Raw genomic sequence first — 18802 nt, forward strand, 5'->3', positions numbered from 1 at the left:
CATTCACGGGGCTCTCGGTGACACCGGGAGCTGGTGGCCCTTGGTGGCACTTGGTGACACCGGGAGGTGGTGGCACTCGGTGGCACTCGCAGCTTGTGGCACTCTCGGTGACACTCGGAGCGGGTGGCTCTCGGTGACACTTGGGGTGGTGGCACTCGAGGGGCTCGCGGTGACATTCACGGGCTCTCGATGACACCGGAGCTGGTGGCACTCGGGGCGGTGGCACTTCGGGGGCTCTCGGTGACACTCGGGGCGGTGGCACTTCGGGGGCTCTCGGTGACACTCGGACCCCTCCCCCCAAATTCCTCTTGGGTGACACAGGGACCCCAAATTCTTCTCGGTGACACGAGGGCTGGTGGCACGAGGAGCCCTCGCACGGGGACCCCAAAATCCTCTCGTGGGGACCCCAAATCCTTTTGTGGGACCCCAAATTCTCACACGAGGACCCCAATTCCACACGGGGACCCCAAATTCTCTCGTGGGGACCCCAATTCCACACGAGGACCCCCAAATCCTTTCTTGGGGACCCCAAATTCTCACACGGGGACCCCAAATCCTCCCCCCCTCATTTCCCCGCGCGAGGAGCCCTTTGCACGAGGATCCGCCGCACGAGGACCCCCAAAAAAATTCCTCGCGCGAATCCCCCCGTCCCCCCCCGCGTTCCTCGCTGGGGGACCCCCCGCCCCCCTCCTCCTCCTCCTCCTCCTCCTCACCCCGGGGGTCTCCGGGTGTTCCCCCCCTCCCCGCCCCTCCCTTCCCCCTTTTCCCCCCAGATTTTGGTTTTTTTGGGGGGGGATCGGGGGAAGTTGCGGGTGCGGGGTTTTTGTTGTGGATTTGTTTTGGGGGGGGTCCCGGCGACCCCCGGGGCGGGGGTTAGTGCTCAGCAGCGGGGCCGCGCCGCTCGCAGCCGTTGGCCGTGATCGGGGGTGGCGGGGGCGGAGGCGGGGGCCGCCCGGGGACCCCCCCGGGGACCCCCCAAATCACACCCGGGTCTGCTGCACCCACGGCGGAAAGCTGCCTCTCCTGCAAGGCACCGAGGGGGCTCATTCACCTCCCCCGCCCCCCGGAGTGGCGCCGAGAGTCCCCGGAGCGTCCCCGCAGTGTCACCAAAGTGTCACCAAAAGTGTCCCCAAAGCGGCCCCGAAATGTCCCCGAAATGTCGCGACCCCCCCCCCCCCCCGCCCCTCACTCACCTGCGGCAGCGGCGCCGGAGATCGGGGCGGCCCCGAAATCACCGAGAGTTCACCCAAAATTAGCCCTGATCCCCCGAAATTAACCCTGAACCCCCAAAATTAACCCTGATCCCCCAAAATTAGCCCTGATCCCATCCCGGAATTAACCCTGAACCCCCCGGAATTAACCCTGAACCCCCAAAATTAATGCTGAACCCCCAAAATTAATCCTGAACCCATCCCGAAATTAGCTCTGAGCCCTTAAAATTAATGCTGAACCCCCAAAATTAACCCTGACCCCCCGAAATTAGCCCTGATCCCATCCCTGAATTAGCCCTGAACCCCAAAAATTAATCCTGAAACCCTAAAATTAACCCCGAACTCGTAAAATTAATGCTGATCCCCCAAAATTAACCCTGATGCCCCGAAATTAGCCCTGAACCCCCCGAAAATTAATCCTGAAACTCTAAAATTAACCCAGAGCCCCTAAAGTTAATCCTGAATCTCCTAAAATTAACCGTGATCCCCCCGAAAATTATCCCTGAACCCCCCGAAATTATCCCTGATCCCATCCCAAAATTAGCCCTGAAACTCTAAAATTAACCCTGAACCCGTAAAATTGGAGCTGATCCCCCCAAATTATCCCTGGTCCCCCCGAAAATTAATCCTGAACCCCCGAAATTATCCCTGACCCATCCAAAATTATCCCCGAAGTCCTAAAATTAACCCCGAACCCCTAAATTTAATCCTGAGTCTCCTAAAATTAACCCTGAACCCCCAAAATTAATTCTGATCCCATCCCGAAATTATCCCTGAACTCCTAAAATTAATCCTGAACCCCTAAATTTAATCCTGACCCCCCTAAAATTAACTCTGAGCCATCCAAAATTAACCCTGAGCCCTTAAAATTAACCCTGAACCCCCTAAAACTTCACTCCGTCCCCTAAAATTAACCCCGAAAAATGAAGACCCGAAATTTGTCGCCACCCCCATAAAATTGTCCCTGACCCCGTAAAATGTCCCCAACCTCCCCAAAGTTGTCCCCAACCCCCCAAAAATGTCCCCAAATCCCGAAAATTGTCATTAACCCCCAAAATTGTCCCCAACCCCTCCCAAATTGTCCCCAACCCCTCCCAAATTGTCCCCAAGCCCTCCCAAACTGTCCCCCCCCGCTGTCCCCCCGCTGTCCCCCGGTGACAGACATGGCACACGGACACACGGACACGGTGTCCCCTGTCCCCTCCCCCCGTGAGATGGGGACAGACACAGGACACGCGGATGGTGACGGTGACGCGGCGCCAGCGCTGGGGGACATGGTGACATCGGGTGACAGCCCCGCCCCCACCATGGTCACCCCCCCGAGGGGTGGGGACAATGGTGGCACCTCCGGGGGGGGGGACAGGGCCGGTGGTGGCACCTGGGGGGATGTGGGGACACCTGGGGGTGTCACCAAAGTGTCCCCAGTGTCACCAAGGACATGGGGACACCAAGAGGGACATGAGGACACCTGGGACAGTGTCACCAAAGTGTCCCCAGTGTCATCAAAGGGACTTGGGGACACCAAGAGGGACATGAGGACACCTGGGACAGTGTCACCAAAGGGCCCCCAGTGTCACCAAGGACATGGGGACACCTGAGGGGACATAGGGACACCTGGGACAGTGTCACCAAAGGGCCCCCATTGTCACCAAAGGGACTTGGGGACACCAGGAGGGACATGGGGACACCTGGATAGTGTCACCAAAGGGTCCCCAGTGTCACCAAAGTGTCCCTAGTGTCACCAAGGACATGGGGACACCAGGAGGGACATGGGGACACCTGGACAGTGTCACCAAAGTGTCCCCAGTGTCACCAAGGACATGGGGACACCTGAGGGGACATAGGGACACCTGGGACAGTGTCACCAAAGGGTCCCCAGTGTCACCAGGAGTGACATGGGGACACCAGGAAGGACATGGGGACACCTGGGACAGTGTCACCAAAGTGTCCCCAGTGTCACCAAAGGGACTTGGGGACACCAGGAGTGACATGGAGACACCAGGAAGGACATGGGGACACCTGGACAGTGTCACCCAAGGGTTCCCAGTGTCACCAAGCAGGTCCCCAGTGTCCACAAAGGACATGGGGACACCAGGAGGGACATGGGGACACCTGAGTGGTGTCACCAAGGGGTCCTCAGTGTCCCTGAGGGACATGGGGACACCAGGAAGGACAAGGGGACACCTGGGACAGTGTCCCATGTGACACAGGGACACGGGAGGGACAGGAGGACACCAGGAGGGACATGGGGACACCTGGGTCCGTGTCCCCAGGGGACATGGGGACACAGGACAAGGGACATGGGGACACAGGAGGGACATGGGGACACCAGTGCAGTGTCCCCAGTGTCCCCTGGGGCCAGCAGAGCACTTGGGGACATCTTGGATCCGTGTCCCCAAGTGTCCCCAGTGTCCCTTGGAGACAGAAAAGGATCTTGGGGACAATTGGATCTGTGTCCCCAAAGGTCCCCAGCGTCCCTGAGGGACATGGGAGGGACATGGGGACACTGGGGGTGCTGTCCCCAAGGGGTCCCAGTGTCCCTTGGGGACAGAAAAAAATCGTCCCTTGGGGACGATTGGATCTGTGTCCCCAAGTGTCCCCAGAGTCCCCTGGGGACAGAAAAGGATCTTGGGACATTTAGATCCATGTCCCCCAGTGTCCCCAAGGGGTCCCAGTGTCCTGTGGGACATGGGAGGGACATGGGGACACGGGAGGGACACGGGGACATTCCAGCTCCATGTCCCCAATGGTCCCAGTGTCCCTGTGGGACATGGGAGGGACATGGGGACACAGGAGGGACATGGGGACACCAGTGCAGTGTCCCCAGTCTCCCCTGGGGCCAGCAGAGCACTTGGGGACATCTTGGATCCGTGTCCCCAAGTGTCCCCAGTGTCCCTTGGAGACAGAAAAGGATCTTGGGGACAATTGGATCTGTGTCCCAAGGGGTCCCAGTGTCCCCTGGGGACAGAGAAGGATCCTGGGGACATTCCAGATCTGTGTCCCCAAGTGTCCCCAAGAGACAGAAAAGGGCCTTGGGGACAATTGGATCTGTGTCCCCAAGTGTCCCCAGTGTCCCCGAGGGACATGGGAGGGACATGGGGACACCAGCGCAGTGTCCCCAGTGTCCCCTGGGGACATAGAAGGACCTTGGGGACATTCCAGATCCGTGTCCCCAAGGGTCCCCCGTGTCCCTGAGGGCCACCAGAGTCTCCTGGGGACATCTGCGTGTCCCCGGGGTGGCAGGGAGGGGACAGGACCCACCTGGGGTGTCACCGGCGGCCGAGGGTCCGGTGCCACTGGCGGGGCCGGGCGCTACCTGACGGACAGCTGTGACAGAGAGACACCGGGGAGGGACATCAGGGCGCCGGGTGGCACCGGGTGGCACTGGAGTGGCACTGGGGTGGCACCGGGTGGCACCGGGGGGACCCCGGCCCGAGGAGGGGGCGCGGGAACGGCCCCGTCACTAGGGGGGGACACGGGGGTGGCCTTGGGGGCAGCAGAGTGGCATTGGGGACACTGAGGTGGCCTTGGGGACAGTGGGAGTGGCATTGGGGACATCGAGAGTGGCCTTGGGGACAGTGGGAGTGGCCTTGGGGACAGTAGAGTGGCCTTGGGGACACTGAGAGTGCCCTTGGGGACACTGCGGGAGTGGCCTTGGGGACACTGAGGTGGCCTTGGGGACAGTGGGAGTGGCGCTGTCCCTGCCGTGGGGGGTGGGGTGGTGTCACCTCTGCCCTCGGAATGTCCCTCTGGTGTCACCCCAGGGGTGGCACTTTGTCACCCAGGGGTGGCCCTGTCCCTTTCAAGGGTCACTTTGTCCCTCCGGGGGTGGCCCTGTCCCCTCAGGGGTCACTTTGTCCTTTTCAAGGGTCACTTTGTCCCCTCAGGGGTGGCTCTGTCCCCTCCAAGGGTCCCTTGTCCCCTTTAGGGGGTGGCCCTGTCCCCTCCAGGGGTCACTTTGTCCCCCCAGGGGTGGCCCTGTCCCCCCGTGCCCCCCCCAAGTGCCACCATGTCCCCCCCCCAGGGGTGGCCTTGTCCCCCCACGGCCCCCAGAGGTGACAGGAGCCCCTCCCCCCCAGGGGGGTCCCCAAACCCCAAAATACCCCAAACCCCCCAAAAACTCCCCAAATTCCCACAAAACCCCCCCAAAATTCCCCAAAATACCCCCAGAATACCCCAAAACCTCCCAAAATCCCCCAATAATCCCCCCATAGATCCCACAACCCCCCAAATTTCCCCCAGGGACACCCACAGGCCCCCAAACCACCCCAGGAACACCCAAAAACCCCAAATTTTCCCAAATCCGCCCCCCAGACCCCAAATAACCCCCTCAAAACCCCCCCAAACCCCCCCAATAACCCCCAAAAATACCCCAATAACTCCCATAAACACCCCAACCCCCCCCAGGACACCCATAACCTCCCCAAAATCCCCCAATAACCCCACAAATTGCTCCCAGAAACACCCAAACCCCCCCCCAGACCCCGAATAACCCCCCCAAATCCCTCCAGAGACCCCCAATAGTCACCTCAAATCCCCCAAATCCCCCTCATAGACCCCCCAAACCCCCCTCTAGGGACACCCATAATCCCCAAAATTCCCCCAAATCCCCCCCAATAACCCCCCAAAACCCCCTTAGGTTTACCCAAACCCCGAAAATTCCCCTCAAATCTCCCCCAAACCCCCAAATTCCCCCCAAAATTCCCCCCATAGACCCCAATAACCCCCACATCCCCCCCTAGGGACACCCACAACCCCCCAAATCCCCCCCAATAACCCCTGAAAACCCCCCTAGGGTTACCCCAAACCCCCCAAATTCCCCTCAAATCTCCCCCAGGCCCCCAATAAATCCCCAAATTCCCCCCCATAGACCCAAATAACCCCCCAAAACCCCCCAAATTCCCCCCCAAATCCTCCAACCCCCCCCAGGACACCCATAACCCCCCAAAATTCCCCCCATAGAGCCCAATGACCCCCAAATCCCCCCTTAGGGACACCCACAACCCCCGAAATCCCCCCAAATCCCCCCCAATAACCCCCCAAAATCCCCTTAGGGTTACCCCAAACCCCCCAAGCCCCCCCCGCCCCCCGGGCCCCCAGCGCGGCGTGGGATGGCCGATGTCACACGGAGCAGAGCAATGACATTGTAATTTCCACCTGAGCGTCGAGCAGCCGCCGCCGGCCCTCGGACGGGTCGTGGGCGCCCAAGTGATCCCTGCGCAGCTCCTGCTCCACCAGCATCAGCCTGCGGGGCCAGGCTTCACCGGGGTCATGCTGCCACCCCCCCGGGGACACCCCCGGGACAGCCCCGGGACACGGGGACACCCCGGGGACACACCCAGGGACACACCCACGGGGACACGGGGACACCCACGGGGACACCCCGGGGACACGGGGACACACCCAGGGACACCCCGGGGACACGGGGACACTCCCTGCGCAGCTCCTGCTCCACCAGCATCAGCCTGCGGGGCCAGGCTGCACCGGGGTCATGCTGCCACCCCCCCGGGGACACCCCCGGGACAGCCCCGGGACACGGGGACACACCGGGGGACACGGGGACACACCCAGGGACAGCCCCGGGGACACGGGGACACTCCCTGCGCAGCTCCTGCTCCACCAGCATCAGCCTGCGGGGCCAGGCTTCACCGGGGTCATGCTGCCACCCCCCCGGGGACACCCCCGGGACAGCCCCGGGACACGGGGACACCACGGGGACACACCCAGGGACAGCCCCGGGGACACGGGGACACTCCCTGCGCAGCTCCTGCTCCACCAGCATCAGCCTGCGGGGCCAGGCTTCACCGGGGTCATGCTGCCACCCCCCCGGGGACACCCCCGGGACAGCCCCGGGACACGGGGACACCCCGGGGACACACCCAGGGACACCCCGGGGACACACCCAGGGACACCCCGGGGACACGGGGACACCCCGGGGACACACCCGGGGACACGGGGACACACCCAGGGACATCCCGGGGACACGGAGACACCCCCGGGACACCGCCGGGGACACACCCAGGGACACGGGGACACGGGGACACCCCCGGGACACCCCCGGGGACACACCCAGGGACACGGGGACACCTTGGGGACACACCCAGGGACAGGGGACACCTTGGGGACACACCCAGGGACACACCCAGGGACAGGGGACACCTTGGGGACACACCCAGCACTTTGGAGACAATTGTGGGGACACACGTGGGCCAGGCCGTGTCCCCGTGTCCGGTGATGTCCCCGTGCCACCCCCGTGTCACCCATGCCCCACGTGTCACCACCTCGTCCTTCTGTGTCCCCTCGTGTCATTCTGTGTGTCCCCAGTGTCCCTGTGTGTCCCCAGTGTCCCCATGTCCCCGATGTCCCTGTGTGTCCCCAATGTCCCCGCGTGTCCCCAGGGGTCCCCAGTGTCCCCGTGTGTCCCCAGGTCCCCATGTCCCCGTGTGTCCCCAGGTTTCCCCGCCATGCCTGTGTGTCCTCGTGTCCCCAGATGTCCCCGATGTCCCCATGTGTCCCTCACCTGCCGATGATGCTCCTGATCTGCGAGTCCCCCCGTGTGTCCCCATGTCCCCAGTGTCCCCATGTCTCTGTGTGTCCCTGTGTGTCCCCATGTCCCCAGTGTCCCCGTGTGTCCCCATGTCCCCAGTGTCCCCATGTCTCTGTGTGTCCCTGTGTGTCCCCATGTCCCCAGTGTCCCCATGTCTCTGTGTGTCCCTGTGTGTCCCCATGTCCCCAGTGTCCCCATGTCTCTGTGTGTCCCTGTGTGTCCCCATGTCCCCAGGTGTCCCTATGTCCCCGTGTGTCCCCGTGTGTCCCCATGTGTCCCCAGGTGTCCCTGTGTCCCCGTGTGTCCCCATGTCCCCAGGTGTCCCTATGTCCCCGTGTGTCCCCAGGTGTCCCCATGTCCCCAGGTGTCCCTGTGTCCCCGTGTGTCCCTCACCTGCCGATGATGCTCCTGATCTGCGAGTCCCCGTGTGTCCCTGTGTGTCCCCAATGTCCCCATGTCCCCGTGTGTCTCCATGTCCCCAATGTCCCCATGTCCCCGTGTGTCCCCAGGTGTCCCTGTGTCCCCGTGTGTCCCTCACCTGCCGATGATGCTCTTGATCTGCGAGTCTCCATGTGTCCCTGTGTGTCCCCACAGGGTGTCCCCATGTCCCTGTGTGTCCCCTCACAGCCGCCTGTCCCCATGTCCCCGTGTGTCTCCATGTCTCCAATGTCCCCATGTCCCCGTGTGTCCCCAGGTGTCCCTGTGTCCCCGTGTGTCCCTCACCTGCCGATGATGTTCTTGATCTGCGAGTCCCCGTATGTCCCTGTGTGTCCCTGTGTGTCCCCATGTCCCGGTGTCCCCTGTGTCCCCATGTCCCCTGTGTGTCCCCAGGTGTCCCCGTGTGTCCCCGTGTGTCCCTCACCTGCCGATGATGCTCTTGATCTGCGAGTCCTTCTCCTGCTGCTGCTGCCGCAGCCGTTTCTCGCTGAGCTCCAGGCGCTGCTGGTACTGCAGCAGGATGCGGCTGGTCTGCTCCTCCTGCGTCACCAGCCGCCGCTCGTACTCCTCCAGCTTGCGGTTGGACATGTGCAGCCGCTCCTTCAGCGAGTGGATCTCCTCCTCGTACTCCTTCACCTGCCAAAGGGACACTGCAGGGCCCCTGGCACACCTGGGCACAGGTACAACCCGCTACGGGCACACCTGGGCACACCTGGGCACAGCTACGGGCACACCTGGGAACAGCTACAACCCTGCTATGGGCACACCTGTCACACCTGGATCTCCTCCTCGTACTCCTTCACCTGCCAAAGGGACACTGCAGGGCCCCTGGCACACCTGGGACAGGTACAACCCGCTACGGGCACACCTGGGCACACCTGGGCACAGCTACACCCCCCTGTCCCCATCCCTGTCCCTGTGCAGCCGCTCCTTCAGCGAGTGGATCTCCTCCTCGTACTCCTTCACCTGCCAAAGGGACACTGCAGGGCCCCTGGCACACCTGGGCACAGGTACACCCCGCTACGGGCACACCTGGGCACACCTGGGCACAGCTACACCCCCCTGTCCCCATCCCTGTCCCTGTGCAGCCGCTCCTTCAGCGAGTGGATCTCCTCCTCGTACTCCTTCACCTGCCAAAGGGCCCCTGGCACACCTGGGCACAGGTGCACCCCCGCTATGGGCACACCTGGGACAGGTACAACCTGCTACGGGCACACCTGTCACACCTGGATCTCCTCCTCGTACTCCTTCACCTGCCAAAGGGACACTGCAGCGCACCTGGGACAGGTACAACCCGCTACGGGCACACCTGGGAAGAGCTACAACCCTGCTACGGGCACACCTGTCACACCTGGATCTCCTCCTCATACTCCTTCCCCTGCCAAAGGGACACTGCAGGGCCCCTGGCGCACCTGGGCACACCTGGGAACAGCTACAACCCTGCTATGGGCACACCTGGAGCACCTGGCGCTCCCTACCCGGTCCAGCCGGCTCTCGTCCATGGATTTAGAGCACTCCTTGAGCTTGTGCCCCTCACACCTGGGCACACCTGGATCCCTGCACACCTGGATCCCTGCACACCTGGCACACCTGGATCCCTGCACACCTGTCACACCTGTCACACCTGGCACACCCGGCACACCTGGCGCTCCCTACCCGGTCCAGCCGGCTCTCGTCCATGGATTTGGAGTACTCCTTGAGCTTGTGCCCCTCACACCTGGATCCCTGCACACCTGGCACACCTGGCACACCCGGCACACCTGGCGCTCCCTACCCGGTCCAGCCGGCTCTCGTCCATGGATTTGGAGCACTCCTTGAGCTTGTGCCCCTCACACCTGGATCCCTGCACACCTGGATCCCTGCACACCTGGCACACCTGGATCCCTGCACACCTGTCACACCTGTCACACCTGGCACACCCGGCACACCTGGCGCTCCCTACCCGGTCCAGCCGGCTCTCGTCCATAGATTTGGAGCACTCCTTGAGCTTGTGCCCCTCACACCTGGATCCCTGCACACCTGGATCCCTGCACACCTGGCACACCTGGGTCCCTGCACACCTGGCACACCCGGCACACCTGGCGCTCCCTACCCGGTCCAGCCGGCTCTCGTCCATGGATTTGGAGTACTCCTTGAGCTTGTACTCCTCGCGCTCGATGTGCGCGCTCTCGATGTCGGCCGACAGGTGCGGCATGTTGGACACCCAGGCCACCGTGCGCTCCGAGGCGCCCAGCACCGGGTTCAGCGTGGAGGGCGCCTGCGACGCCTGCGGCGGGAGGGGACGCGGGGACAGCGGGGACAGCGGGGACAGGAGGGACAGGAGGGAACACGGGGACAGGAGGGGACAGGAGGGAACACGGGGACAGCGGAGACAGGAGGGGACAGGAGGGACAGCGGGGGAAAGTGAGGGGACAGGAGGGACAGCGGGGGACAGTGAGGAGACACGGGGACAGCAGGGACAGGAGGGGACATGGGGACAGCAGGGACACGGGGGCAGGAGGGAAAAAAGGGGGATATGGGGACACGGGGACAGTGTGGAGATATAGGGACCGTGCAATGACAGCACGGACATGGGGACATGGGGACGCGGGGACATGAGGGGGCATGGGGGCAGTGGGACAGTGGGGGCACAGCGTGGGGCCAGCACAGGGACATGGGGACAGGGGGGACATGGGGACAGTGGGGACAGGGGGACACGGGAGGACATGGGGACAGGGGGACACGGGAGGACATGGGGACATCGGGGACACGGGAGAACACGAGGACACAAAGATGAGTTTGGTTCTCCCGTCACCTCCATGTCCCCAGCGTGTCCCCGTGTCCCCACACCCCATGTCCCCAATGTCCCCACTATCCCACGTGTCCCCATGCCCCCGTGTCCCCGCTGTCCCCACTATCCCCGGTGTCCCCACTATCCCCGGTGTCCCCGTGTCCCCATGTCCCCAGTGTCCCCACTATCCCCGCTGTCCCCCATGTCCCCCTCGTTCCCCGTGTCCCCCCACCTGCTTGGTGACGGGCGGTTTCATCCCGGCCACCGACGCCTCCTTGGCCAGGGAGGGCTGGCGGGAGCGGGCGGGTCCGTAGGCGGGCTCGGGCGAGGCCAGCAGGTTCCCGCTCGCCGGCCGCGGCTTCTGGGGCACCCCCAGCGCCTGGGGCCCCCCGCCCCCTTTCCCCGCCCGCGACCCCCGCGGGGTGGGCGGCGGGGGGGCGCCGATGGTGATCTGGGGAGGGGCCAGCGTGTCCTGCAGCGACAGCTGCCTGCGCCCGAAGTCGCCGCCGGGCCGCCCGAACTCGTCGCTGTAGCTGTGGCTGTGCGTGATGTGTTTCTGGGGAGGGGTCGCCAGCTCCTCGCTCTTGCTGTACCCGTGCAGCGGCGGCGGCGGCGGGGCCGCCACCCCCCCGAAGTGCCCCCCGTCTCCTCCGCCGCCCCCCTCGCCCCTCCCGCCGCCCCCTCCCCCGCCGCCGTCGGGGCCGCGCAGGGGCCCGTCGGCCGCCAGGTGGAAGAGCGGGTTCTGGAAGGAGAGCGGCACCCGCAGCTGCGGCGCGCCGGGCTCGGGCACGCCCAGGCGCGGCGGGGCCAGGCTGGAGGCGCTGCCCTGCGACAGCCGCCCGGGCCGCAGCCCCCCGGGCTGGCCCGCGCCCCCCGGGGCCGCGCCCCCGGCCAGCAGCTCGGCCGGCAGGCTGGGGATGCTGTCCACGCGTCCGTCCTGCAGGTCCAGCATGGACACGCTCTTGCCCACGCCCAGCGCGCCGCCGCGGCCGCCCTCGGGCTCGGTCAGGTCCGAGCTGCTGGTGCAGTAGGCGGGCGAGGAGCGGGCGAGCGGCGGGCGGCTGAGGACCAGCACCTCGGGGGGGCCCTTCTCCTGCGGCGGGGAGGGCAGGCGGGGCACGTCCATGGAGCTGCGGGGGGTTTGGGGTACGGGGTGTGGGGGGATATGGGGAATGCGGGGTATGGAGTGAGTGGGGAATGTGGGAATGTGGGGATATGGGGGTGTGGGATGGGGGATGAGGAACACACAGGGGATGGGGGCTGTTGGACACGGCCCCAAATCCACCTCTGGGATCGACATCCCAGAGATTCACTGTCCTGTCCCGTCCCCACCTGTCCCATCCCATCCCATTATCCCATTGGCCCATTGTCCCATTGTCCCATTGTCCCATCCCAAACATCCCCATCCTGTCCCGTCCCAAACATCCCATTGATCCCATCCCCATCCCAAACATTCCCATCCCAATCCCAATCCCAATTCGATCACCATCACCATCCAAACCCCAAAATCCCAAAACCCCAAAATCCCAAACCCCGAACCCCCAAAATCCCAAAATCCCAAATCCCAATCCCCAAACCCCAAATCCCGAAATAATCCCAGAATCCCAAGCCCCGCCCCTCACCTGTTGAGCCCCCGCACCATGTAGGACTGGAGATCCACCGAGCTGCGGGGACAGGGACAGGTGAGAGCCCAGGTGAGACCTGGGACACCTGGCACAGGTGTGGGGACAGGGGCAGGACAGGGGACACCCCCAGGTGAGACCCAGGGACACCTGGGACAGGTGGAGACACCAGGGGGACAGAGGGGGGGACAGGTGAGAGCCCAGGTGAGACTGAAGCCCACCAGGTGAGACAGGGAGACACCTTGGGACAGATATTATGGGGCTCACAGGTGGGTGGGGCCACCCCAGGTGAGACCAGGTGTGACAGGGGGACACCTGGCACAGGTGAGGACACGACAGGGGGTCACAGGTGTGTGGGCTGCCCCAGGTGGGACCGGGGCCCGCCGGGCAGGTGCGCTCACCTGTTGAGGTCGCGCACGAGGTAGGGCTGCAGGTCGGCCGAGGGCCCGCGCAGCACCAGCCCCTTGGGCGGGAGCCGCTCGCCCTGGCTCGGCTGCCGCTGCAGGTGAGGGTTGCGCAGCGCCACGCTGATGTCGGTCAGCAGCCGCGGCAGCGGGCCCAGCTTCAGCAGCGCCTCCTGCGGGACAGGTGAGGGCACCTGAGCGCACCTGGGCGCACCTGGGAACTCATACTGGGGAACCCCACTGATCTCCCAGTGACTGTGGCAGGGCCCAGCTTCAGCAGCGCCTCCTAAAGGGACAGGTGAGGGCACCTGAGCGCACCTGGGCACACCTGGGAACAGCTGGGAACACCTGAGTGCACCTGAGTGCACCCCCCAGGTGAGGCTGTGCCCGCCCAGGTGAGCCCTGCCCAGGTGTGTTACCTTGCTGAGCTGGCTCATGGCCTCCCAGAGCAGCATGTGCAGCGTGTCCATCCCATCACCACCCCCCAGGTGTCCCCCAGGTGAGGCTGTACCCGCACAGGTGAGGCCGTACCCGCACAGGTGAGCCCACGGCCGGCTCCCCAGGTGTGCCCAGGTGTGTTACCTTGCTGAGCTGGCTCATGACCTCCCAGAGCAGCGCGTGCAGCGTGGACAGCTCGCGGCCCAGGTCGATGTAGCCCTCGAAGCTGGTGCTGTTGGTCAGCGTGTCCAGGTTGGAGATCTCGTACAGGAACTGCTGCATGCTGGCCCACTCCAGCTCCAGGAACTCGTTCATGAACGCCATGTACTCCTCCTTGCTCCCGAACCTGCGGCAGGTGCGGCAGGTGAGACCTGGCAGGTGAGGGCGGGGCCAAACCCTGGCAGGTGAGGGTGGGGCCAAACCCCCACAGGTGAGGGCAGGGACACCAGGTGGGAACATCCCCTGACAGGTGAGGGTGGGGTTGCCAGGTGGGCCCTGACAGATGAGGGGAATCCCCAGTGTAGGGGTTGGGGTGGGAGGAGGAAGAGGAGGGTGAGGAAAGGTGGGGAGAGGCGTTGTCATCATCCATCATCGATTGTGGTTATTCATCGTCGTCATCATCATCATCATCCATTGACATCACCATTGTCATCGTCATCCATCATCGTTTGTGGTTGTCCATCATCATCATCATCATCATCACTATCATCATCATCCATTGGCATCACCATGGTCATCATCCATCATCCATCATTGTTTGTGGTTGTCCATTATCATCATCATCATCATCATCCATAGATATTAGCATTGTCATTATCCATCCATCATTGTTTGTGGTTATCCATCATCATCATCATCATCACTATCATCATCATCATCATCATCATCCATTGGCATCACCATGGTCATCATCCATCATCCATCATTGTTTATGGTTATCCATTATCATCATCATCATCATCATCATCATCATCCATAGACATTAGCATTGTCATTATCCATCCATCATTGTTTGTGGTTGTCCATCACCACCACCACCACCACCACCACCACCATCACCACCATCCCCATCCCTGTCCCCCCCAGGTCCCCGCCCTCACTTGGTGAAGTTGGCCAGGTTCTGGATGACCTTGGCGATGAGCGTCAGCGTCCGCGCCGTCTGCTCGTCGGGGTACTCCTGCATGAGGCCGAAGAGGCTGGGCGACATCACGGCGGGGCACAGGAAGCGCAGGAAGAGCGAGGCGCTGATGAGGCGGTCGGCGATGTCCTCGCGCCCGCGCTCGGCGCAGCGCAGCCGCCACGAGGCGAACACCTCCTTCAGCTCGCGCGGGAACACGCTGCGGCGTCACACGGTGTCACACGGGACACGCGGTGTCACGCGGCGACGCTCCCGGCGACGGCCACGCTCCCGGCACTCACCAGTGCGAGTTGACCACCTTGCAGAGCGCCAGCTCGCAGCACATGCGCAGGTTGGCCTGGTGGTCGGCCAGCGTGGAGGCCGAGCACTTCATGGGGTCCACCTCGCAGTTCTCCTCCGACTCATAGAGCGCGCGGATGAACTCGCCTGCGGCGCGGGGACACCGGGGACGGCACGGGGACATGGCGGGGACAGCACGGGGACAGCACGGGGACATGGCGGGGATGGCACGAGGACATCATGGGGACATGGTGGGGGTACCACGGGGGCACCGCAGGGACATCACAGGGACACCACGGAGAGGGGGAGAAGAGAACCAAACACGTCATGGGTGTGGGAAGGGAACACCCGAAGACCTCATGGACACAAGAACTGACCACCCAACCACCTCATGGACACGAGAACTGACCACCCAACCACCTCATGGACACAAGAACTGACCACCCAACCACCTCATGGACACGAGAACTGACCACCCAACCACCTCATGGACACAAGAACTGACCACCCAACCACCTCATGGACACGAGAGCTGACCACCCAACCACCTCATGGACATTAGAATTGACCACACAACCATGTCATGGTGGTGGTGATGGAACCTGGCCATGAGTGGGGATCTATCCAATGACCCAATGACCCACTGACCCAATGACCTGGCCGTGACAGGGACCACCCAACCACACCATGGATGTGAGAAGGGAGCACCCAATGACCTCATGAGGGTGCTGATGGAATCTGGAACCACCCAATGACCTCATGATGATGATGATGATGATGATGATGATGGAACACGACCATGAGTGACCACCATCCAGTGACCCAATGACCATGAGTGGGGACCACCCAACCACGTCATGGCCACAAGGGGCCACCTAACCATGTCATGGCCATGAGGAGAGACCACCCACCCCAGCCCAGCCCTGCCCCCACGGCGCCCCCCGGTGCCCTGGCGCTCACCAATGGCGTCCTTGAGGTATTTCTGGCCGATGAGCTTCAGGTACTCCTCGATGGCTTTGGTGGCCAAGGTGTTCTCCCGGAAGATCAGGTGCTCCCGGTCCATGAAACGATCCACCTCCGTCATGGCCATGTCCGACAGGAAGTCCTGCCCGCGACCGTCAGCGCGGCCCGGCGCCGGACATCCCTCTGTCCATCTCCATCACCCATCCATCTTCATCCATCCACCATCCATCCACCATCCATCCATCATCCATCATCCATCCATCCATCCACCATCCATCCATCATCCATCCATCATCCATCATCCATCATCCATCCATCATCCATCATCCATCATCCATCCATCATCCATCCATCCATCCACCATCCATCCATCATCCATCCATCCATCATCCATCCATCATCCATCCATCCATCATCCATCCATCCATCCATCCATCATCCATCATCCATCATCCATCCATCATCCATCCATCATCCATCATCCATCCATCCATCCATCCATCATCCATCATCCATCCATCATCCATCCATCATCCATCCATCCATCCATCCATCCATCCATCATCCATCCATCCATCATCCATCATCCATCATCCATCCATCCATCATCCATCATCCATCCATCATCCATCCATCATCCATCATCCATCCATCATCCATCATCCATCATCCATCCATCATCCATCCACCATCCATCCACCATCCATCCATCATCCATCCATCCATCCATCCATCCACCATCCATCCATCATCCATCATCCATCCATCCACCATCCATCCATCATCCATCCATGATCCATCCACCATCAATCATCCATCATCTATCCATCCATCCATCCACCATCCATCATCCATCCATCATCCATCATCCATCCATCATCCATCATCCATCCATCATCCATCCATCATCCATCATCCATCATCCATCCATCATCCATCCATCATCCATCCATCCATCATCCATCCATCCATCCACCATCATCCATCCATCCATCCACCATCCCTCCCCCCCAGCCCCTCTCCCCGCGCCCACCTTGGCCTTGCCGGTGCTCTGCAGGATGTGCACCAAGGCGCACGCCACCTCCTCCTTGCTCTTGACGCTGAGCACCGGCTCCAGCACGGCGCACAGCATGCGGTAGTTGTTGGTGACGTACTCGGCGAACTCCTTGTAGAGCTCCATGGGCAGGATGCTCATGGTCTGGAAGCGGCTCTTGACGCGCAGCGCGGGGCAGCCGGCCTTGCTCTTGCTGCCGCTGGGCTGGCTCAGCGGGTACCACTGCTCGGCGAAGTGCCGCCCGGTGACGCTGGCGATGGGGATGCTCACCATGCCCACGTAGTTGCTCTTGTCCTTCTTCCTCTTCTTGTCGGTGTCCTTGTAGAGGTGCAGGCGGATGGTGCGCACGGCGGGCAGGTTGTTGAACTCGAAGTGCTCGCCCCAGAAGACGTTGTCGGTGCGCGCCTTGCTGGTGGTGCGCGCGTACAGCATGTCGTCCAGGCACAGCTCGCAGTAGTAGCGCTTCTTGGGCGGCAGGTCGCGCGCCTCGATCACCCACAGCTTCAGCACGTTGTCCACGCGCCGGCTGTTGTCCTGCGCGGGGCGAGGGGGGCGGTCAGCGGGCACAGTGCGGTCAGTGGGAACCGGGGGGTCAGCGGGAACCGGGGGGTCAGTGGGAACCATGGGGTCAGCGGGCACCATGGGGTCAGTGGGCACCATGGGGTCAGTGGGAACCATGGGGTCAGTGGGAACCAGGGGGTCAGCGGGCACAGTGCGGTCAGCGGGAACCAGGGGGTCAGTGGGAACCAGGGGGTCAGCGGGCACAGTGCGGTCAGCGGGAACCAGGGGGTCAGTGGGAACCAGGGGGTCAGCGGGCACAGTGCGGTCAGTGGGAACCGGGGGGTCAGTGGGGAACCAAGGGGTCAGTGGGAACCAGGGGGTCAGCGGGCACCATGGGGTCAGTGGGAACCAGGGGGTCAGTGGGAACTGGGGGGTCAGTGGGAACCAGGGGGTCAGTGGGAACCAGGGGGTCAGCGGGCACCATGTGGTCAGTGGGAACCAGGGGGTCAGTGGGAACCAGGGGGTCAGCGGGCACCAAGGGGTCAGTGGGAACCAGGGGGTCAGTGGGCACCAAGGGGTCAGTGGGCACCATGTGGTCAGCGGGCACAGTGCGGTCAGTGGGAACCATGGGGTCAGTGCTCAGCACATGGTCAGTGAGCACCATGTGGTCAGAGCACCATGGGGTCAGTGCTTAGCACATGGTCAGTGAGCACCATGTGGTCAGAGCACCATGGGGTCAGTGCTTAGCACATGGTCAGTGGGCACCATGTGGTCAGTGGGCACCACGCGGTCAGTACTTAGCACATGGTCAGTGGGCACCATACGGTCAGTGGGCACCACGCGGTCAGTACTTAGCACATGGTCAGTGGGCACCATGTGGTCAGTGGGCACCATGTGGTCAGAGCACCATGTGGTCAGTGCTCAGCACATGGTCAGTGGGCACCATGTGGTCAGCGGGCACAGTGCAGTCAGTGGGAACCATGGGGTCAGTGCTCAGCACATGGTCAGTGGGCACCACGCAGTCAGTGGGCACCAGTAGCCACTCCCCAGTCCCTGTAGCCATTCCCCGTCCCCAGTAGCCCCTCCCCATTCCCAGTAACCATTCCCAGTTCCCAGTAGCCATTCCCCATTCCCAGTAGCTGTTCCCAGTAGCCCCTCCCCATTCCCAGTAGCTGTTCCCAGTTCCCAGTAGCCATTCCCTGTTCCCAGTAGCCCCTCCCCGCTCCCAGTAGCTGTTCGCAGTAGCCGCTCCCCGTTCCCAGTAGCCATTCCCAGTTCCCAGTAGCCATTCCCCATTCCCAGTAGCTGTTCCCAGTAGCCATTCCCCATTCCCAGTATCCAGTCGCTGTTCCCAGTAGCCCCTCCCCGCTCCCAGTAGCTGTTCCCAGTAGCCGCTCCCCGTTCCCAGTAGCCATTCCCAGTTCCCAGTAACCATTC

General features: G+C 62.7%; 1 protein-coding gene across 1 annotated transcript; it reads right to left on the reverse strand.

Moving 5' to 3' along the window:
- Window positions 1-708: 708 nt before the first annotated feature.
- LOC130263304 (ras/Rap GTPase-activating protein SynGAP-like) lies at window positions 709-18259 on the reverse strand. Its single transcript, XM_056510810.1, has 13 exons — window positions 18131-18259; window positions 16844-17791; window positions 15808-15952; window positions 14850-14994; window positions 14531-14767; window positions 13575-13776; window positions 12990-13165; window positions 12589-12630; window positions 11199-12096; window positions 10289-10462; window positions 8621-8832; window positions 6369-6456; window positions 709-1023 (listed from the first exon to the last, which is right to left on the reverse strand). Exons 1-13 carry the CDS (start codon window positions 18257-18259, stop codon window positions 874-876), a joined length of 3546 nt encoding a protein of 1181 aa, XP_056366785.1. The 3' UTR covers window positions 709-873.
- Window positions 18260-18802: the final 543 nt, after the last annotated feature.

The sequence above is a fragment of the Oenanthe melanoleuca genome, chromosome 25 (genome assembly GCF_029582105.1).
Source record: "Oenanthe melanoleuca isolate GR-GAL-2019-014 chromosome 25, OMel1.0, whole genome shotgun sequence".
Taxonomy (NCBI): domain Eukaryota; kingdom Metazoa; phylum Chordata; class Aves; order Passeriformes; family Muscicapidae; genus Oenanthe; species Oenanthe melanoleuca.